Below are 24,193 nucleotides of genomic sequence, written 5' to 3' on the forward strand. Positions count from 1 at the left end.
TCCTACTGGCCAGTGTCCTGGACATCCCATGGTGTGGGCAGAGATAGCCCAGAGTGGCCATTGGAGCCCCGTGGTGAGCTCTACAGGACCTGCAGCCCTGCCCTTTGTGTGTGTGCAGTATATACCTGGCTGAGGAGGCTGCTGGGCTTCCTCATCAGTACAAATGCCCATTGCTGTTTTCCTGCTTGCTGCGTTCTCATGGGTTATTTTCAGCCTTCAGTTCCAGAAGTGGAAAAATTTTATCCGTGTTTTGTCCTTGGAGCTTGTGAGGTCTTCAGGGGTCTTGTGGGACAAACACATGAATGTACCAAGTGTATGTACTAAAAGTAATCTAGCATCCACCCCTGCACAGCAGCATATAGCTTCACTGTGTGCTATATCAAATACTCACTGTGTCTTTGCTGCAGGATGCTGCAGCCTTCACTTGGTCCTTGCTGCAGTCCCTGCAGATATCTCTGCTGCTGAGCCTGTTTTTTAATTTTACAGTTAACTGTTTACAGGTTACTTTTCTGAACTGCATGGTTTCAGCATTGCTAGAAACCTCTGCTAAATAATTGGTTTTGATGATATTTCCCAGGAGATCTGGAAAGGAAGGATGGACCTTGGAGTGAATCCAAGTGGCAGCGTCTGGTAGGAAGGGGAAAGGGCCTTGCTGATGCCTAAGGTGGCTTCTCTTCTTGCTCATGCTACTTCTTGCTCAGTCCAACTTGGTTTTAGGGCATGTGGATGAAACTGAGAGTAAAGCTAGACAAAACAACCACTGCTTACAACAAAATCTCACGCTTAGCTCTCATAGAAACTGTTAGGGCCAGCTAAAAACCGGAGTGAAATGGAGAGTCCCAGTTTGGTTTAATCTGCTGTATTCCCCAGCCTCATGGGGAGCTCTGTTAATGTGCCTGCTGAGAGCATTGCTCCCACTTCTTTATTTCCAAAAAAGTGACGGATTTTGCAGGTATGTTGGTAGGCCGTTGCCCATAACAGAAGGTGGTCCAAGGCCCTGGAGAGTATAGAGGGGCTCAGCCACTTTCACAGCATCAGCCCCCTTATTTTAAGTACCTTCTCTCCATCAATGCCATCAATTGTCAGGCTCTTCATATATACCCTGCCTCAACTCTTGCATGAACAATAATATTAATTTAGTCAACCCCATCTAAGGCACATCAGCTTTCTGTTATTCATGAAAGCAGTCATCAGCTGTTAGGTAAAGTATGTTTGATGCTAACTCTTCTTGCTCCAATTGCAATGCAGGGCTCGGAGCATTGGGTATTTATAGAGAGAGAAACTTCTAGGCTGGAAGAGGTAGCTCTAAAGAAAGCTCTGGGAGTCAAGAAAGAAGAAGCACGTGCAGGTACTTCAGAGGTGGAAATGAGTGTGAGCATGTCGAAAGTGGAGATGGCAGTAGGGAAAGCCAAGGAAATGGCAGGCCAGGAAGAGACAACAGATGCAGATCTGGAGACCTGGAAGAGAGCAAAAATGATTGCTAGTCCCGAAGATTTTGAGTCTGTCTGGGAGGATGAGATCTATGAGAAAGAAACCAGGGAGGAGCCCAGCATGGAGGCAAAGTGCTTGCCACCTGAGAGAGCAGAGGAGGAGCCCAAAGAGAGAGGCGAGGGGGTAACTGCAAGTGAACCAGGTCTGTCCAGGCCAAGCCAGAAGCCTGAAGAGAAGCAAAGGACCAAGACTTCAGGGCCAGATCTGCCCCAGGGAGAAAGCAAGATGATCTTTGAGGAGTATGTTTCTGCAGCCTCCAGGAAACAGGATTCCAGAGTGCTAACTGCAACCACAGAGTTCATTAAAATTAAAGTGAAGTCTAGTGATGACAACACAGAGACTTCTGCTACACAGAGGATCATCTACTTAGGAGACCTAGAGGGAAATGAGAAGGACAACAAAACACATCTGCTTTCAGAGGCGGGAGGACAGCTTGACTTGGTGGAGAGGCCAGAAACTACAGTGAATGAGCTAGGAGAGGGATCAGAGCCCACAGCACCCATAGAAGAAAGGTCCCAGTCCACTTCCTCAATGTATGAGCAGCAGAGAGCAGTATCAGAAAAACCTGCCATAGTGCCAGAGCAGCCTGAGACAGGCTGTGATGAGACAAGCCCTGCAGGACATCCTCCCTTGGAGCAGGAGCACTGTTTGTCAATGAAGCAAGAAGTAACAGCGAGTCTTAGGGGCTATGAAACACAGGAGAAAGATGAAACCACATTGTGTTCCCAGGAGGTGGGCTCAGATGAAAAGGATCTGCAAAGCCCAGAAGGAGGATTGAAGCTGAGCGCCCTGGAAGGGGAAGGCAGTAGGGCTGAGGACCCTAAACAGAGCCCAGCTGCAGGAGAGCAGTGGGGCACAGACATCTCTGTGACAGAGTGGAGGCTCTCAGAAAGAACCATACCTGATGGGAATGAGGAGGAAAGCTCCAGAATGGTTCTGCAGATGGAAGAGATAGAGACTAAATCATCCTCTTCAGCTGTGCCTCAGCAGGGCTGCCCTCATACCTCTGCAGGGCTGGAGGAAGATGAACCCAGCACTCCCACCCCTGGGCCCTTTCCCCAGCAACCAGGCCCTGTCCCTGCAGAGCCAGCCCAGGACGCAGAATCCGAAGGCCAAGACCTGTCCCGGGGCACCAGCCTTGTGAGAGGTGTGGGCACACTGGAGGATGTGAACCCCTCAAAAGAGGTGACATGCAGGGAGGCAAGTTCTGCAGTAGGTAAAGGGACTCTCAAGGACATGAGCCCTGTGACAGAGTATGAAACACCCAGGGATGTGAGTCCTGAACCTGAAGAAAGACCACAAGATGTGGGCTTTGCTACAAGGAAAATACACCAAGATGCAAGTCCTGTTGCAGGAGGACTACACCAAAACATAGACAGTGCAGCAGAGCCAGTCCTGGTCAGAGATCTGGCCACAGGGGAGGATGTCCAAGACTCAAATCTTGTCACTACAAAAGGAGTCCAGAGAATCACAGAAAAGCCACTCCAGGAAGAAAAGCTTGTGATAAAAGAGCTCTCCCAGAACACAGGGCCCAGATCAGGAAAGCTGATGGGAGATGAAGGCTGTGGAGTGCAAGAATTATCCCATGACAAAAGCCTTTACATGAAACAGCAGCCTCCCAAGGCAGAAGAACCAGAACAAAAGACTGAGACCATTATAGGACACCTGCCCCAAAAGGGTCCCGAGTCTGGAGGGCCACTCCACACTGCACATACCAAAGCACAAGAACCGCCCTGGGACTTGGAGTTCAATGTGGGACAAGCTCTGCAAGGCAGGAGCTCTGTGGTAGGAGAACTTGCTAGGGACGGTGACCTTGCTCTGGGGCAGCCAGTGCAGCCTCCCGAAGAAGAAGCTGATGTCCTGCACTCCCACTCCACTGTAACGGGAATACGTCAAGAAAGCACAATGTTCCAGCCTTCAACCTTCAGTGAAGAGCTGCAAGTGAGCAGTGGGATACAGAAAAGAGAGTCTGGGCCATCGATGTGTACTGATGGTAGGACAGAAACTGTGTCCCAGGAGCACAGAGGTGTCACCAAGGTCCCACTCCTGGGCAGCTGGCAGGACAGTGAGAGCTACAAGAAGACCTCAGTGGCCTCTAAGATTAAGATGTTTGAGCAAAGTGAAGCTGAGCGAAGGGCAGCCCAGGAGGAACAAGAGCATTTGCCTGAAACTGAGACGCCACCAAAAGCAAAGGGGAAGATGAATCTGACACAGGATGTGCTTTTGAGCACAGGCCTCATCTCACCTCTGTCGCTGACAGGTACTCCGGTGGAACTGGCATCCAGTGTGGGCTCATTTGCCCTCAAGGGGCAAGGGGCTAGTTCAGGAAACTCCTCTCAGCCCCTGTCTCTGAAGGAAGATGTGTCTGTTGATCTGGAGCATGGAGAAGACAGTGCTGACCTGGCTTCCCCTGACTCCGGCTGTGAACTCACACTGGCAGAAGCCGTGGTAACTCTTCCAATGAACTGTCCGGATGGAAAGTTCATGCGCATGTTGTGTGGCTCTTTATTTACCATGTTCAGTGGCACCTCACACATCCATTGACTGAGAACAGTCGCTTTGCATCCCCTGTCCTTTTATGTATGTGTGTGCGGTCAGGCTTATTTGCTGAATGCAGACCTGCTGGCCAGTTGGTTCATTGGCTTTTTGTTTTGTGATACGTCCCCCCCCCCGCCCCCCCCCCCCGCCTGACTTTTTGGCAACCTGGAGAACACCACTTGCTAAACCTGAAAATGGGCACCCAAGCCTCATGTCCAGGAGCAAGAAAGGGAGATGGGGGGTTGGATTCAGGAGGTGTGGCTCTGCCACAGGTGTACATACACCGATCAGCAACATATCCACGCTTCCAGCTTCACCCCTGCATTTCTTACGTTGATAACCCTTCTTGCTTAGCGCACCAGCCTCACCCATCCTCCCCTGTCTTCGGCAAGCTGGTGGCTGGATGATGAAATAGCTTTCTTCACTCTTGTAAGCATTAGATCAGCTCCTATAGAGTTAATTTCCTTAAAACTAACCATTTTCTCTAATCCAGAGCAAATCTCAGGAACCAAGTGGGGAAGAAAAGGATTTATCTGACCCGTCTGTAAAATCCAGCATGAAAGAAGAGAATTTAAAGACTGCTGTTCCAGTGGTCTTACAGGTCTCACTGCTGTTTTACTAACTGCTTTTTGCCATAGTATGATAGCTCACCTTAAGCAGCTGAGGACTGTATGCTTCCAGCTCCTCTCCCCCTGGTAGAGCTGTTGTGAATGTATTTATACACACACACACACACACAAACACATATGCGGCTGTGTTCCTCTTGCATTTGTTTGACACCCTGTTTCTCATACCTCTCAACCTCCCAGCAGTGCAAACAAAAAGTGCCTTTGCCAGCAGAGCCTGGCACATTGCAGGGGATGGCTCTGGCAACAAATGCTTGGACCAGAGTCCAGGAGGTGGGCTTGCTGTGGCATTAGTGGGATGATTTCTAAGGGAGAAATGCCTAGAGCAAGATGCAAAATAAAGCAAACGCATGGGTCTAGATTTCCCATCACTTCATGACAAAATATGGCAAGAAGAGATGTACCCTCTGATGGCAGAGTTGAGAGGTATGTCTGTGTTTGGGGAGCAGCTAGTGGAGGGAGGTGGTCCCTGGGCTCTGATCGTGCTGTCAATTACACTGACCCAACACATGATCTGATGCCTTAAGAGTCACCCCTGGTTGCGCGAGGCCTTTGGAGGTGGGCTGGTGGGCAGCTCTGGTGTGTCTAGCCCTCCTCCCTCTGGGGCAATGTCCCCCAGTCCCACATGGGTGCTCCACTTGGGCTGAGCTCAGTGCAGTTGGCACGCTCCTCTGCTTCTCCTTCACCGTACCTTGCTGATGGGGCCCTTTTCTTTAAAACTCTTCTTTTTTCCCTATGTCTTTTTTTTTTTTTTTTTTTTTTAATTCCCAGTTTTACCGGTGTATGATAGCATTGGTGTTTGAGCTGTTTCTGAATGTCTCTTGACAGAGCTGTTGTTTTGCATACATCTGCTTTCACCAGGTGCACTGATGTGCCTCTAAGCTGGCCAAGCTTTTCTGTGTGACTGACCCTTTTTTCCAGCGATTAATTACCAGTAGGCTTTTGGCAAAGTCAGATTAAATAACCCTTCTCCCGCCACCCCTGCAAAGTTGCTGCTGTCAGAAAGGTTTCAGTTTCCATGCTTGAGTTGTGTTGAACTCTACTCTGTGATGTTCGCTGCAGCCTTTTCTCCTCCTCTTCCTCCCCCCCTCCTCCGTCAGCGCAGCCCGCGTTGCCATGCCATGCCGTGCTCACTGTCTGCATCTCTCTCCATCATTGTGTCTCATTCAGAGAGCGGGCTTGAGGGAGGGCACCGAGGAGAAAGCTAAGCCACCTCGACACAGGGCTCCCGAGAGTGACACTGGTGATGAGGAGCAGGACCAGGAGAAGGACGCGGTGTTTCTGAAGGACAGCCACCTGGCCATCGAGCGCAAGTGCTCCAGCATCACGGTCAGTTCAACCTCCAGCCTGGAAGCAGAGGTGGACTTCACAGTGATTGGTGACTTCCACGGAACAGCCTTTGAGGACATCTCCCGGAGCCTGCCCGAGCTGGACAAGGACAAGAGCGAGATGGAAGATGAAGCCCTGGTTTCCTTCCAGCACACTGACAAAGTAGTTCCTGGACTGGAAGAGGATGTCAAAGACAGGGAGAAAGTCTCCCAGCCCAGCACAGATGTCTCCCAGCTAGAGGTACACAGGGAAGCCGTTCCACCAAGATTGCTTCGGTGCTGTCATCTCTCCATGTTCTCTGTCCTGGTGCTTGGTATTGCCTTCATGGTGTGCAGTCCCACATCAATTTGGAAGAGCATGCTAGCTTTCAGACTGCCTGGGTTCCTGTCTGGTGTAAATATTTTACCCTGATGCATGCTCTTGTCTGTCTTGCATGGTTCTTTCTGTTTGGGCAGGGGCATGGCTCTGTCGCATGCTTTGTGCATCTGCTAACCAGAAGAAGTCATCACTGTCTCTTAATACACTGTGTCTGGCTGCCTACCCTGTCCCTCACACCACTACAGCATGTCAGCAGCTGGAAGGGCATGTTTTGCTAACTGATGGCTCTGTCTCTGTATTTTGCATGAAGTCAGTGCCCAGTTTGTACAGCGAAGAGAAATGTGCTGCCAACTATCCTGTCTGCTCATGCCTGGGCAGGAGAGGTTTGCAGAGTAGCCTGTGAGAGCAGCTCTGAAGGTTGTGGGGGACCAGCTATACGCTGGGAGTGCTTATAGCAGGGCTAAGAAAGCTGCATGTGGCACATGTGTGTCTGAGGGGAAGCTGAGTGTATGCTGCTGAGAGGACAGTAGAGCCAGCCCCACCTTGGATGAAATATAGCATGATCTCTGCACGGGACCAGAGCATCTTCTGCTTGGGCCAGTCAGCGCTGGCCACAGCTCCCTAGCCCCAGCCAAGTGAATTCCCCAATTGCTCTCTGGAGCTGCTTGCAGCATGAGTCCAGACCTGGAGCCAGGAAGAAGCTACAGAAGAAAGCAAGTTTCCTCTGAGACAGCCCTTGTTTGGAGCATCATGTGCTGCTGGGCTGTGGGCTTGGATTGTCAACTCCAGCTCTCAGCAGGGGCAGTTGTCTCAGAAATGCTGGGCATATGCTGGAAACCCAAGTTTCCCCAAGTTAGCCTCTATCTGGCAGCCAAGTGTCACTGCAGCTGTCAGGAACTGAAGCAGATCATAGAAATGCCAAAGGTCACAAGAGAAATAGAATTGGTGGGTGAAGACCAATTTGCCCAGCCCTGCGGTATCTGTAAATCTGTCAAAAAAAATCCCTGGCAACCTTGGGATGGAGCATCGGGTCTGATTTGAGGTATGTCAGTCCTGTAGGGCTCTTTGCATGGTAGCTATTAGCCCAGTGTAGCAGCTGGGCTCTGCTCTTGGTCTGGTGAGGGCCAGCATGACACGTGCAGGTTGTCACACACAGTGGCACTTGCAGAAGATTACAGTGGGGCTCTGATCAGGCACACTGGTGCAGGAGGAGCACTTAAGTGTCCTCCAGGCAGGGCTGCCTTGGTGTGCCCAGGGAAGCAGGTTCTGTGGGAGCAGTGGCTGACTTGCCATGTTTCTTCTGCAGTCACAAGCCCTGAAAATGGATGCTGTGACTTTTGGCCTGGGGTTGGGCACAAAGAATCCTGAAGACGCCTCTGCTCCTCACCAGATCAGCACCCCAGAAGCAGCCCAGGTGACATGGCTGGGTCTGTCCTCTTGTGGACCTGCTCTCAGGTGGCTCTGCAGAGCCTCAATCCAGCAAAAACTGGCCCCAGACACCAGTGCTGTGAGGGCCAGTAGCTAAGCTAAGACCGTTGGGGTTCTCTGCTTTCTCTTGTCTTGCTGTACTCCCCAGAACATCAATTCAAAGCCTGTCCAAAGTTACTCTGCATTTACTTTTCCATGCAGGCACCCTTGAACCCTTCCCCTACACGTGCTTCCCTTGCCCAGCCTGCCGTGCTGCTGCAGTGCTGGATGTGGCGATGTCTGCAGAGGGGGACGGTCACCGTGTGCTCCGCACTGTGCTGCTGGGCCCACAGGCATTGCTTCCCTGGCAGCAGGGAAGTAAAGCTCCATCTCTGTAGACGTAGCCCCTTCACAGGCACCTCCAGGCTCACGAGGCTGCCTTTGCCTTTGGCAGGTGGAAGGAAGCGCCCTTGGCCACAAAGACACGACAGCTGCTGCTCAGGCAGTCACCGCAGAGACTGTGCCAACAACCTCAGTAAGCGGGGCTGGCCCTCATGGTGCTGGGGTTGCGGACGTCCCGTGCCATCCCCCTGTTTTGGGGAGGGAGGCTGGAACAGGCCATGCTGCTGGGGTGGGGAGAGGAAGACCTCGCCTCGCCAGCGAAGGCTCTGGGGCAAGCTGCCCTGCTCCAAAGCTGCCCTCTGGAGCTCGCCGCGCTGGCCTGCGCGTTGTGCCCGAGCTCACCTGCCCGTGTGCTCTTCTTTCAGGATAACACCACCAAGCCTGGGAAAGGGGCTGGCCCCGTGACAGAACTTCGCTCTGTGTCACCGGTGAGTGGGGTACGGGAGGGAGGGAGGGAAGGAGAGGGGTAGGCAGTCCCTTGGGGCTGTGCTGGCCATCCCGCTGGCCTCCTGCCTTTGCAGCGCAGTGACCGTGGCTGATCCCGTGGTACTGGGCGAGAGCAGAAGGGTGCGTGGGTACTGGGGGGCAAGAAGGCTGGGGAACCATGCCTGTGGTGTTTCTCCTGTGGTGCATGTACGCCCTGAGCATCAGCTGAAGGAGGATAATTCCCCAAAATAAAGTAGCCGAGTTCCTGGTGAAGTCTCAAGTGGGCTGAGATATCTTTAGCTCTGAGGGTGCTGCCAGACTACCCGGGGTCATGCTTAATGACTCCTAACTCCCTGGAGGTGACAGCCGTCAACAACCCTGCCCAGCAGCAGCCCTTCCTGTATAAAGCATCTTCCTGCTTTGATTATTCCTTTGAAATGGAATCAAGCGTGGCCAAATGCCATGTGCCACCCTATGCTGGTCACCCGGTGAGCCTGGAGCCCAGGGAGGCAGTGCTTGGCTCAGGCTTTCCAGATGCTTCCATGAAAAGCAAAGTGCTGCGTTTAGGGACAGAGGAAGCCTGAGAGCCCTGCCTTTACAGTGGCTCTAAGGCACTGATGGGCAAGAGTGAGATGCTGTGATCAAATCATGTCCTTGCTGCAGAGACTTTTTTGTTGGTCTAGGCTTGGGGTAGCTGTTCTGCACCGCATGAAAACACCCATCCAGTCAGAAGCACAGCATGTCATCTTTTCCCTTGCCGTGCTCTCCCCTCAGCAGGGCAGACACGCTCACCTCAGCAACATTGTCCCAGTGGGAAGGTCCCAGACCTTTGGAAGCGCCAAGGGAGCCAGTCCTAAATAAAGGCTCCCCCGTGGCAGCCCCTGCTGACACTGCTGCTCTGTCCTGCAGATCACCGGCAGCTCCGCTGGGAAGGAAGTGCTCACCAGCATATTCAGTGCCACTGCAGAAACCCTCTCCACTTCCACCACTACCCACGTTACCAAGGTAAGAGCATCTCCAAAAGGGGCAGTCAATGTCCCTTGTGCCTTTGGTACCACGTGGCTCTAGTAATTTAAAGTCCTATCAGTGAGCACTGCTAACTCCTGAGCAAAGATCCTTTTTCCCCTTAGAGGCAGGTGAACCCCATACATTGCTGGTGTCTTGTAAAAAGACTCGTGATCAAAGAACCCAAAGTTCTGCAGGTGACACCAGGCTCGGAGCCAGACACTGATTTGGTGGCTCTTCCTCTCCTCACCTCATCAGTCCCTACAACTGGAGGGATAGAGAACAAACCTGTGCTCCTGACTCCTTAACTTGTTTCCCCAAGGCCATAAAGTCTCTTCTGATTGCCTTCGGACTTTGTCTTGAAACTTCATCACTGCCTACTTGAAAAAATAGTAACAGGTAATAGTCTGAAGGCTGAAACAAGGCAGGAGGTTTTCTCTTCACATCCCTAATCCAGGCCCCAGGGAGGCAGAAGACCTCCATGTGAAGTGGGTCTGGTCTGCATATTGGGCCTTCTGTTCCCTTCAGAAGGGAGTCTCCAATGACAATGACCTGTCTCTAAGAAGATGCCTTTCCCCTCCTTACAACCTAAAAAAGTGGCTGCTTGCCTGTGGGAGATCATCATCTGGCCCTTTGCTGCACTCCAAGAGCCCCTGGCCCAGTTCAGCCCTGCTGTGCTACCCATTCAGTGCAGCTAGGCATGACTCCAGGGGATTTCAGACAAGGATAAACTGTGTTAGACTGACTTTGGGTGTTAATCACCCCCATGGACTGTGCCCAAGTGCCATGCCCACCTCTGTGCCTTGGTATATTGGGAGGGAAGGGAGTCACTGGATCAAGAAGGAAAAGCAGAGCTTGGCATTGCTGAAATATTGGTCCTCAATGCAGCAGCGGGGATGGAAGAGAATGCATTAGGCTGCCACCAGCGTGTGTGCAACTCCCTGTCCTTGTAACTGGTGTGTGTTAATCCAGGCATACCTCAAGTCAGATCCCTTGTCCAGAAAATCCATAGCACAGCTGCCAGGCACCTCACACCAGTGCCAGAGCACCTCACCTCATCTCATCTATGGGAGCCATGTTCGTGTTAGTATATTGGATTTATTAGAGATTGGCTCAGGCAAGGGGGAGAGATGTTAGAAAATTAAGGAGGTGTAGCTGCATCAGAGGACCTCACCCATAGCCACTTCATTCCCAAAGTAAGTACACATAAATGAAAGTAGAAACCCGGCAAGAGTGGTGCTCCACTACCTGCCTGCCACTGGCCCTTTTCCTTTGCTGTTACTCCTACCCTCCCTGTGATTAGCTGTGTCGTGCTAGCTCCAACCATGCACTGAGTCAAGCTTAGGGGGAGATGCATGAAACAACCAGGGAGTTCCTAAGATGATGCTGGCCTTGTCCCTCCTCTGGTGGGCAGTTACACCTGCCAGGAACTGGTTTGTTGGGTGCTCTCCAACTCCTCTCCTTCACACGCAGACAGAGGCAGCATGATGACTCTTGGCTTCTGAATCTTACTATCTGTCCTGTGACCAAGTGGCTGCAGGCAAGGCCTTGTGTTAGTCTTTTTTCCCCAAAAGCCTGTGGGCTGCAAGGTGTGGGGCTGAGGCAGGGCACCGGTCCTGGAGGGCTGCAAGTGAGTGCTGTGTCTTCTTCTTGTGCAGACTGTGAAAGGAGGATTTTCAGAGACCAGGATAGAGAAACGCATCATTATCACAGGAGATGAAGATGTGGACCAGGACCAGGTAGGAGCACAATACCCTGGCTTTGCCCAGCTGTGGCTGCCCCTGGCTATGTCACTCAGTGCTTCTGGTTCTGGCTTGTACATGTTTGGTCCTTCACTCTGAAAACAGAGCCCTGAGGCCCCAAACCTACCAACACTGCACAGACCATAGAAGGGGGCAGTTGTGTACCTCCAGGAGGTACAGTGGTACTCACGGGAAACCCCAGCTCCATCTCGGAAGGAGTAACATCAGTCATCACCCACTTGGCCTGCAAAAGGACAGGATCATTTGGTTTATACTGAGCAAGAGTTCCCAGCCCAGCTCCCATCAGCACCTGTTGCAGAAGTGAAGCAGCAGTACAGATTATGTTTCCAGTTGCCTTTTCTCTGTTGCAATACCCTGCAGTGAGACAAGTTCTCCCTTTCTTTCAGTCTTACTATGGGCTGACTCCCTCCAGGTGACTTTGTTTTGCATCTGCCTCCATGACATAGGAACGAAAAGTGAAAAACTTCTTACTGACATAAATCCCTCAGGCTGCTGGGTAATTTCCCTGTGCGCTAATCCTTTGGGATTTGTTGCTTAAAAAATGAAATTGAAGTTTTAAAGTACTTTAAAGTGATCTTCAGCAGGCTCTAAAATTAATTTTAGATTTTTTAGAATTATAATAAATTTAGTAAAAACACTATTTTAGTTTTTTTCTAGGGTATTTCTGCAGAGAATTGCTGCTCTTCCTTTGCTTGGGTTTCTGAAGGGAGCCTGGGACATTGTGCATCTCTACAGAAAAGACAGCAAATGAAGGGCAGTGCACAAGGCCCCCCAGTGCTGTACAAACACCTGGTCGGTGATAGGTTCCAGCCTTTTCTGCCAGGCCATTATGTGTAGGAATTTCTGCATCTGTGTCTGCCTGGAATCCCATTCAGCTCCAGCTGCTTTTTGTCTGCTGGTTGAGAGCAATGCTAGTACCAGACTTGATGGAAATGTTAATGAATACTTTCATCATTCTGATTTTAGGCACTGGCTTTAGCAATCAAAGAGGCAAAACTACAGCATCCTGACATGCTGGTAACCAAAGCTGTGGTATACAGAGAAACAGAACCTTCTCCAGAGGAAAGAGACAAGAAACCTCAGGTAGGTGGAGAAGTTATCAGGTACAGCTTATACCTCCTGTGTAAGAGATGTATGTAATAAAGCGTGTCTGCATATCCCTTACACCATATCATGTGGAATAACGCAGTGAAGTCCTTTGCTTTGATTCTTCACTGATGCTTGCTTAGGTCTCCATGCGATTGCATAGGCAGAGCATGCATTTCCACAGTGCATGGGCTTTGCTCACCTTCTGCTCAAACAGCCCGGGCACATTTCCACAGCTAGTCATGGTCGGTATTTGGGACTGACCCCACCAGCTGCAGGTGCTGGTAGCAATTGCTGCTGCTTTGTGACACAGGAGTGGCAGCTCTCGGCCAGCAGTTCCAGTATGATGGTGATTGCAGGCATGGCCACATGGCTGTGGTTATAAAGCCAGTGCCACATCACCAGAAGCAATGTTGTATATGTCACCTTGCTCTCCCGCTCAGCAGAGGGTTCAGAACCATTTGCATGTAAAGAGGAAGGACCTGCTCATCTCCCTGGGGCAGGGAGTGGGAGAGGTGATACCCATATGGATAGCCTGAGAAACTTGGCAACAGGTTTTGTAGTCATTCCCAAGTATCAGACCAGTATTGGCAAAAGAGGTTTTTATAATCCCTGTTCCCCAGGTTGTCCTTTTAGAACCATGCAGGTGCAGGCAGCAGCACACAAGGTTTGCATCTCCCTGCAGGTACCTCAAAGCAGATACAGCTCCGCACACATTTTTCTCCAGGGCAAAACTGGCTTGAGGAGTCCTGCTCTACTCTTACCCCCTTATTCTGACCCCTTTGCTCCCCGATCAGATTGCTACAGCTATTTTGTAGCCATCTGTACAGCAAGGCCATGGCACCTCTCAACAAACATCTGTACTAGAGCAGCTAAGGGGCAGAGGAGCATGTTGAAAAAGGGAAGGGGAACTTTTGAAGGCAGCTTCACTACTGAAAAATGTTTGAGGAGCTCAGTTGCGAGCTAGACAGTACGTTTCAAGAGGCCTCTTGGAAATGGGATTTCATGTTTCTTTATTATATGAAGATTTTCAGTTTGGAAGGTCAGAAAAGGCTGTTGCATCTGTCTACTTTTACTTCCTTTAACACAGCACAAATAAGCCTAGACATTTTTGCATCTCTTAGGGATCCACTCAGTTATAATTTAATGGCCTAAAGTAATCAGTGATCCACTGATATCTCCCCCATACACCAACACCAGCTGAGTGAGAACTAAAAGGTCCTTCTAATGACCGACATCCTGGTAAAGAAGTGAAAACAGTGTCCCTAAATGTTTGCAAATTTACTGTCCATTGCCCTCATACAAACAGGAAACCTGTTATAGTCGAATAAGTCAGAAAAGGAACACCCCGTGACCAGTCATTTTCATCTGCCTTGTACAGGAATCTTGACCAACATGTTCTTGGAAGTCAACATCTGTATTCAAACCTGGAGAACAGTGAAGAAGGAGCCTTCATGCTGGATTTGTCAGCAAGACATAGACATCCTGGCTGCAATGTTTATGGCGAGAGACAAAATTTTTAAAAAAGGAATAGCAAATATATTATATATATATATATACATACACACACACACACACATATATATATATATATAAAAACAGGAAACAAAATGCATCCTTGCACTGCTGCTATATGCTGGAAATGAATAGCAAACAACACCAACAACAAACAAAACCACCCTCTTTGCAGATAAATTGAAGAATTTACTGGATTGGTGATAAAGTAAGATTATAAAAACATAATTATAACAATAATACAATAAGCCACCATCCTGCATGTTACATTAAAGGATACACAATCATGAGTTCATTTGTTGCACATTAAATGGAAAGGAAAACTGCTTTGCAACAAAGCAAGAAATAAGCAAACTGAAATAAAACAAACACAAGCAGAAGCAAAACCATTCCCCACCTCTGGAAAGAAGAGAGAAAAACATTGAGTTTATTACTTTAGAGTTATTTTCCGATTTGGAAGTTTGATTTCGCCCTTCTCCTCATTCCATGCTGGTTCTTTTGCATCTTTTGGGGTTCTGTTAACTCTTCCCCTTCTCTGTGCACTTGTCCAACCTCTTGTTCTCTGAAGGTATTTAAGAATTGATTTCATTTCAAACAAAACAAATTATATGTATATGGTTTCTCATTTATAAAAATGCAGCCTGTAGGGGTTTCATATGGATGTGCATTTAAGTTATGTATATTATTATATATAACAAGGGGGGAGGGGGGGAACAATACTGAAATAATTCAACAGCACTGGTAAACATGATGACATTTTTAAATTATTACTTATTTGATTGACTGTGGTTGGTGTATTTTAAGACTCTTAGATCACATTGGGACTTTTAGTCCTGCAAGAAGAGAACAGGGAAGGTGTCAGCCGCTGCTGTTTGGAGGGAGGAAGGGGAGAGAGAGAGGTGGGAGAAGTCCTGCTGACTGATCCACATGACAGAGGAGGGCTGGGTTTCCTGTTGCAGTATGTGGTGTTTGGAAAAGGTTGCTCAGTGGTGAGTTGGCAGGGCAAGGAAGGAGGTTCAGGCTGCTCCTGCAGCCCTAGATCCTCTCCCTGGCTCCCACCCAAAGGCATCAGCATCAGCTGGGATCAAGGTTGCAGCTGCAGGACCATGTTCATCACTTCTCTTCAGCTCATTGAGCTGTGAAGACTTTTGGGTTGTTTTGGATTGATTTGCATTGTTTCTGGACCCCAGTAATGCAATTACTTAAGATTTGTAGTAGGAAGGGTTGGAGGCAGAATAGTTGTTTCTGCCCTGCTTTCCTTCCGCCCCGGCTGCGATGGTTAGTGATGGTGATGGCAGAGCAATGGCAGTCCTTCCCTGTCCTTGCCTCCAGGTGCTGCCCAAGGGCAGGCAGTAGAGAGACCACGTTGTCTTCATCACTTCAGTGTCCCAAATGTACGAGGCTGGATGACAGAGCCTGGTTCTTCTATGTAAGGAGGCATGTGTCAAGGAGATACCAGTGAAGCTGCCTGCCCCACAACTCACGATGACTCTGCCTTTAGAGACAGACCTTCTCTATGGCTGCCTTTGGAAGGGGATTATGGGCCAAGCCCAGGGTCTTGTACACTGTGAACCAGGCAGTTAAAGTAGACTTGGAACAAAAATCAGAAAGGAAAGGAAATTAACACATTTCCGTTTTGGGATTATCTCTATCTCCTGCGTAAACAGAAGGGCCCACAATTCTGCACCATTTTGCCTTTAGTATCCCATCCTTCACATAGACTGCCCAGAAATAGGTGCATTTAACCAGTTTCTGCAATGGATCTGAGGATGACAGTGAGCAGGGAGAGCCTGAACCATTAGGATGTTGTGGGCAGACCTGCCTTACCAAATCTTCTGTCCTGGTCTCTGGCAGCCTTGGATCATCAGCTGCTTGCTATTATGTCCTCATGAAGTCTGTTCTCCTTCTGGTGTATAGGTTTCCCCCGCAAGCATTGAAGACTTGAGCACAGGCTACTTGGACAGTGGACAGAGCTGATGGCTGATGCCAGTGCAGTCATGTTCCTGAAGAAGTTGGTTGTGGGGTCTCCCTCAGCTTCTGTCTGAGTGTGTTCATCTGCTTGTGACCTGCTGCTTTTAGAGACCGGGCCCCAAAACAGAAAGAATTAAGCCAGTTGCAGAGAGGCTAATTTTCTCTCTTTCCTTTTTATATACATCCAAGCCAGCTGTCAATAGCAGTCACACTTTCAGAGGGACACACCGGGTGACAGAGGACCAGTTCTCAGTGCCTGCACAGGGCATCTAGCCCTTCTTGCCTATTAGCAATGACCTGCACACCGTGCTGGTTGTTCTTCAGCACACTGTAGTTCGTACTCAGAGGAGACCATGTGGCTTTGCTACCCTTACAACCAACCACAGGCTACTCTGAAGATAGATACCTGCATTTTTCATCATGTGTACCATTATAAAAATGAAGGTTACTCTTTAAATTAGGGGCCTTACACAGTTAGAATTGATGTGAGTTTGGACTCAGACTAGTTATGTGTGGAGTGAATGGATCCAGTTCCCTGGCTTCCGTAACTTGTTTAATGGGGGTGACGATGTTCAAAAAAAAAAAAAAAAAAAAAAAAGAAAAGAAAAAAAAAAAAAAAAAAGAAAAGAACAAGAAGAAAAAAGGAAAGAAAAAAAAAAAAAAAAAAAAAAAAAGGAAAAAAGTTCACTGCTTGTTCACCTGGTGAGGTGTGGGTTTCTGCTGCTCAGCAACAACTGATGCCCCTGCAGGCTTGGCTCTTGCAGCCTGCCCCTTGTGTTGCTGCCGTTTTGGATAGCTGATTACCATTTGTTTTCTTCCAGGGGCCTTTCTGTTGAAAGGAATGAGAGACATGAGTGCCTGTTTTTACCTGATCCCATAAATCCATTCCAAACCTGGCCTGCAATTGCATGAGTAATATTAACAGTAACAATAACAATAAATATTTATTTTTATTTGAAAAGCACCTTACCAATCAGCTGCAGTGCTCTGTTGTTCCTTCACTAACTCCCGTTTTCTCTTCCCTTGTTCTCCTTCTCCCCCCTTCGGTCATACTCCTTTTCAGTGCTCGGTGGTGTATGCGTGTGTGCTCACTGTTCTTGTATTCAATAAAAGTGAAATAAATGTGTTTGATGCTAAACCAGCTTGTGGCCTCATTGGACTCTTTCCCACCAAGAGGATGGACAAACTGGGGGGTGGGGGGCATGTCCAACCAGGTTTTCTGCACATTAAAACACTGGCCTCTCCCTTGCATATAGCAAAGACGCCAGTTTGGGTATTGCTGTCTAACGGGGAGGTGAAAGAAAGTCAGGTGTTCTTTATGGCTTATCCCTCAGCTGTGCTGTGTGGCGTGTTTGTATGATGCAGTTAGGAAGGCTATAGTCATGAAGATGTTCAAAACACAGGGAGGAGGGGGCTGCGCTTGTCTTTGAGGAGCTTCCCCTGCCCTGGGAGGTGATGCTGCTGTCCGGGTGTCTGTCCCGGGCTCTCAGTCTGTCTGTCCCACCACGGGGCTCTGGGTGTGCAGCTAGGGGCTGACTGCCAGCTTCGGGGGCTGGATAAGCGACAGTCCTTCCTTGGGGGGAGGAGGGACGCGATTTTGGGTTGAAACGAGGCAACTGCTGGCCTTGGAGCGGGAGGCAGCTCTCTAGGAGCAAGGAGGGGGGGGGCACAGGAGAAGGGCTCCGGCTGCCAGGCGGGGAGACCTGCGGCAGCGTGGGACTGTGGGCAGGGAGAGGATCCCTGGAGGCACCTTGCGAGCTGCGGGGAGCCCCGGAGAGCCTTTGTGGCCCGAGCGGGCCCGGAACGGCGGCGCTGAGGCGTGGGGCTGCCCGGGCGCTTTCGGGGAAGGAGCGGGCGGGGCGGAGCGGGGCAGGGCCGCCTCTCTCTGCGGGGCCGCCCGGCGCTGGCGGTCGCAGCGAGCCGAGCCGAGCTCAGCCGAGCTGAGCCATGTCGGGGCCGCAGCTGGACCCCGAGCTGGCCAAGCGCCTCTTCTTCGAGGGCGCCACCGTGGTGGTGCTGGGCGTGCCCGAGGGCACCGAGTTCGGCATCGACTACAACAGCTGGGCCGTGGGGCCCCGCTTCCGCGGCGTCAAGATGATTCCCCCCGGCGTCCATTTCCTTCACTACAGCGCTGCCAGGGGAGCCGGCAGCCGGGAGACGGGGCCGCGGGCGGGCTTCTTCCTCAGCCTGCAGCGCCGCGAGGTGCGGGTGCTGCGCTGGGACGCCGGCAGCGAGGCGGTAGACCTGGCGGCCCCGGCTCCAGGGGAGGCTGAGGCCTTCAGGGAGAACCTGCAGGAGATGGACAAGTTCCTCGGGCCCTACCCGTACGAGAGCTTGAAGAAGTGGATTTCCCTCAGCAGCTTCATCAGCGAGCCGGTGGTGAGGAAGCTGCAGCCGGAGAGTGGGCAGATCAGCGCCTTCTCCGAGGTGCTCCCAGTTGCGTCAGGGAAGCACAGCGAGGACCGTGCAGGGCAGAAGCTGCCCCCGTACGATGCAGGGTGCAGGAGCTACGCCGAGGGCATGGCACGGCTCCCCGAGATGAAGCCGAGGGCTGGCACTGAGATCCGATTCACAGAGCTGCCAAAGCAGATGTACCCCGACGGGGCTACTCCGGAGGAGATAACCAGGCACAGCATGGACCTGAGCTACGCGCTAGAAAAAGTGATCAACCAGCGATACGCCAGCCAGCCTCAGGATTTGCTTGGTGAGTACGGAGTGTCCCACTTGGGTGCTTAGGAAAAATGAAGTCGTTTCACCGTAAAAATGAGAGCCCCAGCGCGAAGCCTTTGGACCTTGTCCACGTGTGGCCTTTTAACTACGTGACTGCACGGGACGGAGGAAGTTTTTGGGGCTGCAGTCTGCAGGGCCTGTATTATTAGTGGTACCAGGGTGCGAGTGCTAACGTTCGTAGTGTCTGTTGCTTCTCTTGCTCCTGGGTGCTGCACTAATACATTTAGAGCCTGGATTGCCTCACATTAAGTCAAAAGCATCCACTGCAGCTGGCTGTGGTTGGGGGGCACTGCAGATCCCCCCCTGGCCAGCAGGCACAGCATGCTGCTGCTGGTGTGCAGGTGCCAGCCTGGCAATTTGGCTATGAAATGATTTGAGGACAGAGCCAGTAGAGTCCTGGGAGCATTGAACAGGGGTGAACATTGCAGTTCTCAGATTCTTCTCCCCTTCCTGGTGGTGTGCTGGTATCAGTTCACCAGCAGGCACCAGCAGGGAGGCACATGGAGATCCTGTACTGGAGCTGCGCCTCCTGGTCACAGTGCTGTAATTACTTGCTAGCCTTCTCTGACAGCTTGTGATACAAATAAATATCAAATCTGTGGCAGTCCTGGGGGGTGTGTTCAGTGACAGCATGGACAAAGGACATGAGCCAGAGCGTCAGGATTGCTGAGCTTTGGAGTAAGCCTTTGTTTTTCCCTTCATCCATCTTTTCTATATTAATGTTATATAGTTCATTCTTTATCAAAATTGTTGTAGACAATTCTAGAATACACAAAGAGCTGATTACATCGTCATATGTTAAGTTTCCCAGAGCCCTGGGAAATGGTGACACCATTTTTCTGGCTGATGCTAAGCATCCAGTGAGGACATGTCCTGGCTCTTAATTCAATGATGGAAAAACATCCATTAATCCAATGCTCACCTCTTCCAGTGTTCCAGCACCCTTCTGCTCAAAGGCATTTGCACTCCTGTATGGCTTCAGAAACCCAGGTACAGGAGGAACAAATGCTTGCAGAGTACCAGCTGTGTCTGTTTTTATAATGGTGTATCCTGAGTGTTTTTAAGAAGATGGACGACACTGTCCTAAGGTAGCTCTGTACTTTGATTTCCAGCACAGTCACTCTCCAAAGATGATCATTAGAGTTACAGCGAGCTCTGCCCAGTTATGCTAAAGCTGAAGAACAGAGCATTAGGAAATAGTATTTGGAGTATCAACTGCTGTTAGCAGAATCACTTGGAAGGCAGAATTTTGTTTATATGCAAAAGTTAAACAAAGCAGCTATGCAGTCATTTACAGAGATTTTAAGAGGACGTGTACTTTGGATATTGTTTAACTTATGTAGCTTTTATTTTGTTTTGTTCAATATGTGCAGCTGAGTTGCAGTTTGCTTTTATCTGCTTCCTGATTGGGAATGTATATGATGCATTTGAACACTGGAAAAGACTCTTAAATATTCTGTGCCGTTCTGAAGTTGCTGTTGGAAAGTATCAAGACCTTTACACCAATCTCATCTTTGTGCTGTATCACCAGCTCAATGAAATCCCATCTGATTTTTTTGTGGACATTGTCTCCCAGGATAACTTTTTAACCAGCACCTTACAGGTACGTCTGTGACTATCCCTTGAAAAATGGGAGTGGGAGGAGAGGACTTACAGAAATGCCACTTGCTTGTCATCCCCAAGCTTGATCTGATGATGTGTTTAATGATGAGTTTTATTGATCTTCTGCCTAGAAGAGTTTGACGTATTATCAATTTGAGTTAGTCCACATGCACAGAGGCCAGCAAAGTGAGGCAGTGAGATAAAAGACAAATGAAGATAGCTACAACACAGAATGGGGACTGTGTCTGTTTTGTTGTTTTCCTTGCAAATAATGCTGGAAGTAGTCTGGTAACATTAGCACAGTTTTAGAGTTCTGGAGCAGCTCATCTAATGTGACTGGATTGTACCAGCATACTTTTTCTAAAAATGATTCATGCTTTTAGCTGCATTAAGCTGAACAGCTGTGAGAGAGGCTGAGCAAGTGCAAGATGATGTCTGTTGATATTTTTTAAAGTATTTATTTTTTAGATTTTCTTCCCTCAAATACCATTCATTAAAAAAAAAAAAAAAAAAAATAAAGGGAAAAAAAGTGTAGCATAAAATACTGATGATGATAATTTTTGGTCAGCTTGAATGGTATGATTAGCATGCAGAAAAGTTGAAGATAAAATTATTTAGTTTAGGGCATTGATAGTATTTAAATTTTAGTATTTAAATAGTATTTATTTTTGTTTAAATAGTATTTAAATTTTAGGGCATTGATAGTATTTAAATTTTATTGCCATTCCTGCTCGTTTTATACAAAGGTAAAGGTTTCCTAGAATTAAATTCTCACTCACAGGAAATCTATGGTTAGTCCAAAATGTAGAAATGCTCTGCTTATACTGAGGTGGGCCTGAGCAAATCTATAAACCAGCAGCAGTAAAGCCACTTACTTCCACTCACTTTAACCATGCGAACAGATCAGCAAATAGACAGAAATTTCATATCTAAGGAAAACTTAGATTAAAAAAAAAGCCATAACCAAATACACTGGTAAAACTCAGCAATAGAAATTTAATCACAGCAGGAACCAGTAGTAAGTTATGTTAGAGATGCTTGTGGCAAATTGGTATTGCATTCTCCTTTCTTAGGGAATGGTTTCTTTTCTCTAGTTGTAACTCCAAGATCCTGCTGTACATTTTGGAGAGGGGAGGGGGGGCTGAAGCAGTGCTAGGGAGTTGTGTTACCCAGTCTCTTCATGTGCACAGTCAGCAGAGTTAACAGTCTTACTTGGATGTGGACAGGTGGATGGAAGTGCCAAATGGGAGAGGCTGGGGGGTGTTATCTGTGTGTTCAGCTTTGAGCGCAGCAATTTTATCTTTGGAGTTTGATCTAAAGCAGGAACAGTGAGGCATAACCTCCATTGAGTATGCAACCTTGACAATGTTTAAAGAAAGAAAGATTGATGAAATAAGTTATGAAATTTAATGTGCAATTCATTGAGGAGAAGTGGGAGGTATAATCTTTTAATCTTTTTTGTCATAGCGGTCTTTCTGTGTAAGGGAGCTGTGTTACCAAGAGTTAGTTTTACACTACAACGATCAAGGAATGGGCAAATGATCATAAGCAAAGCAACAAACTTTGCTGTTCATTGTCAGTGTTTTATGCAGCTGTCAGTGGGTCTCTTCCAAGTAAGAATTAGTTTTTTACCCCAAGCAGTTTTTCCTTCAATTCCATTGTGCAATGAAATTTTTCTTTGACTTCTGAATTATAAATTTCTTCCTATGGAAATGAATTCTGGACCACAAGTTTGGTATAGGATCAGAAGTGGGCTGATAAAAGATGGGATTTCAGGATAAATGACCTGTTTAATCATACACAGGTACTTTAACTCTTAAAATGCCAACAGAAGGCTGTGAATTTATGAAAAGTTTACAGATTTGTGCGTTTGAATGGTGGGGAGGAGCCAGCCTCAATGGTTATTCCAGATTTCAGTGCCCTGTGCTGAAATGAATAGCTGTGCTCGGAATAACTGGACTTTTTCAAGAGAGCTCCCATTCCTTTCTTACCTTCAAGACATTTTATTGCATTTCCTCTGTGTTTCCTAAGGTGTTGATTATACGATATTACAAAAACACTCTGGGAGATCTCATGGTCCATCCAACCGTGGAAAAAAAATGGTATAATTACCTGTTGGCCTTGTTGATTCATGCTGTAAAATTGGATATGTGGCAGATAAAAATTCACAGTCTCTTTTTTTTCCCTCCTGCTCTGCTAGAGGGTTTTTCTTGCTCACACTTATGTATTGCAGAATTCTGAAATATGCTTATTTAATAACATATTTACTTCTGCTTGAAACAGTTATTACCTTAGTGCAAATATTTCTAAGGCTAACTCAGTGGAATACAAGCAGAATGTCTGTCTGTCTTGGCTATGGGATGAGAAACAAAATGCAGGCTTTGCACTTAGGTTGCCCCAAAGCTGTTTTCCAGGATATCTAATCCTAACTTTAAACTTTATGTGGTACACGCTGTTGGTGATACACAGTTTGTGCCACAGCTGAGTTCTTACTGACATTTGCTCTGTTCTTTTAGGTGTTTTTTTCCTACACATGCAATGCTGCCGTTGAAAGGACCCTAAGGAACAAGGCTGAAAAATTCAAGGCTCATCTAACGAAGAAATTCAAGTGGGACTTTGAGGCAGAGCCTGATGACTGTGCTCCTGTAGTGGTAGAACTTCCTGAGGGTGTGCAGGTGGACTAAGCAAATCACCCACTTAAAAACACCTTTTTAAAGAACTTTGTCTCTACACCCTCTTTAACTTTTCCAGCTTCCTAAAGTCTGTTTCTGCACCTAATTCCTCTTTGTGCTGTAGGAACAAATGTAGAAAACATGGAAGGAGGAAGGATTCGTCACCTCATGAGAAGATCAGAGTTACTGGAGCTGTTTGAATACAGTTGTATGGATGCTTTGGACACTTCGTTTCTGTTTTCTAGCTCTTCTGCAGCAACTTCTCATTCTATACTGAACCAACTACTAGACCCTTGGTCTCTTCTGTCCTCCTGGACTGGAGGTTGCACCCAGTTCAGACAGAAACTGCATTTAACGCTTGGAGCCTTTACTGATCGTGTTTGCTGTCTCAGGAGTGAGGAGTGTAAGCCCACAGTAGGTCATCACAGCTTTTTGCAACCTGAGCCCAAACTGTGAATGGGGAACCTCTGCTTTTCTAGGCTTGAATTACAGGAATATAACCAGAACTGTTTCAAAACTGTTGGAGACTTATGCTGCTTACTGTGATTTATTCCCATGTTGTGATGGAGGACTCAAAGCCACAGCAGAATTCAGGCCTATTTTATACCACTTTTATACCGCTAATACTGAGATTTTATATCGCAAATACTGAGATAGCTTTTCTTCTAATTCTGTTGAAGCTTTTGTATTTACTGCAGATGCTCTGTTTAGCATGATGTAAACAAATGTTAAAAGTTTGATAATGAGAAATATAGTGACTGGACAGTAGTCACACAGGTTTTAACAGAGGAGAGCCAGTTTAAGATAAAAGGTCAGACTTTCACATGAACTGGACAGTTCCACTTTGTTGTAAACAGAAATCTCAAGTGCTTTCACAGGTGATGGTCTTTTCTTTCTCCTCATCCCCCCAAGGCAGGCTGTAAGAAAATTCTGTGGGGCTCATTCAGAGCTGCACAAGGATTTAGTCCTGTAACTTGCTTGTTACTTTCTTAGCTGTTAGACTCCTTCAGGTATTTGTTTGTATGCATGTGTAACAAAATTACATGCTTGTTAGTCTGTAAAGTTTAAAATAAATCTTACTCTCCTGGCCTTGCCTACAGAAAATGTCTGTACAAATTTTTTATGAATTATTTAGCCTAAGCTTTTGGTATTATGACACTGCTGTGTCCCTCACTTTGGGATGTCCAGTGTCACAATGGTATCTGTGGTATCAAAGGACAACTCATAGTACAATGGTACATGGCATGATGCAGAGATGTTCTAGGAAGAAGGTATGTGGTGATGTGGTGATATAATCAGGAACTTACCACAG

The 24,193-nt window shown here is 48.2% G+C and overlaps 2 protein-coding genes across 14 annotated transcripts in view; both read left to right on the forward strand.

Moving 5' to 3' along the window:
- EPB41L1 (erythrocyte membrane protein band 4.1 like 1) overlaps positions 1-17,018 on the forward strand; it is a 73,290-nt gene extending 56,272 nt beyond the window's left edge. For 4 of the 13 annotated variants that reach the window (XM_084537892.1, XM_084537887.1, XM_084537895.1 and 1 more), the window contains 10 exons: positions 1,249-3,939; positions 4,523-4,630; positions 5,826-6,224; positions 7,609-7,716; positions 8,164-8,244; positions 8,477-8,539; positions 9,447-9,542; positions 11,201-11,281; positions 12,272-12,388; positions 13,773-17,018. In XM_084537892.1, the coding sequence (XP_084394018.1) occupies positions 1,249-3,939; positions 4,523-4,630; positions 5,826-6,224; positions 7,609-7,716; positions 8,164-8,244; positions 8,477-8,539; positions 9,447-9,542; positions 11,201-11,281; positions 12,272-12,388; positions 13,773-13,781 (3,753 nt within the window). In that variant the 3' untranslated portion in view covers positions 13,782-17,018. The remainder of the gene's footprint in view (positions 1-1,248; positions 3,940-4,522; positions 4,631-5,825; positions 6,225-7,608; positions 7,717-8,163; positions 8,245-8,476; positions 8,540-9,446; positions 9,543-11,200; positions 11,282-12,271; positions 12,389-13,772) is intronic. The other 9 variants (XM_084537888.1, XM_084537889.1, XM_084537890.1 and 6 more) reach the window with 6 other exon arrangements.
- Positions 17,019-17,738: 720 nt separating this feature from the next.
- AAR2 (AAR2 splicing factor) lies at positions 17,739-23,985 on the forward strand. The gene is made up of 3 exons (XM_084537901.1): positions 17,739-18,581; positions 19,981-20,210; positions 22,726-23,985. The coding sequence occupies exons 1-3, from the start codon at positions 17,825-17,827 to the stop codon at positions 22,891-22,893; spliced, it is 1,155 nt and encodes a 384-aa protein (XP_084394027.1). The 5' UTR covers positions 17,739-17,824; the 3' UTR covers positions 22,894-23,985.
- The last annotated feature ends 208 nt before the right edge of the window (positions 23,986-24,193 follow it).

This window comes from Aythya ferina (genome assembly GCF_964211825.1).
Source record: "Aythya ferina genome assembly, chromosome: 16".
NCBI lineage: Eukaryota > Metazoa > Chordata > Aves > Anseriformes > Anatidae > Aythya > Aythya ferina.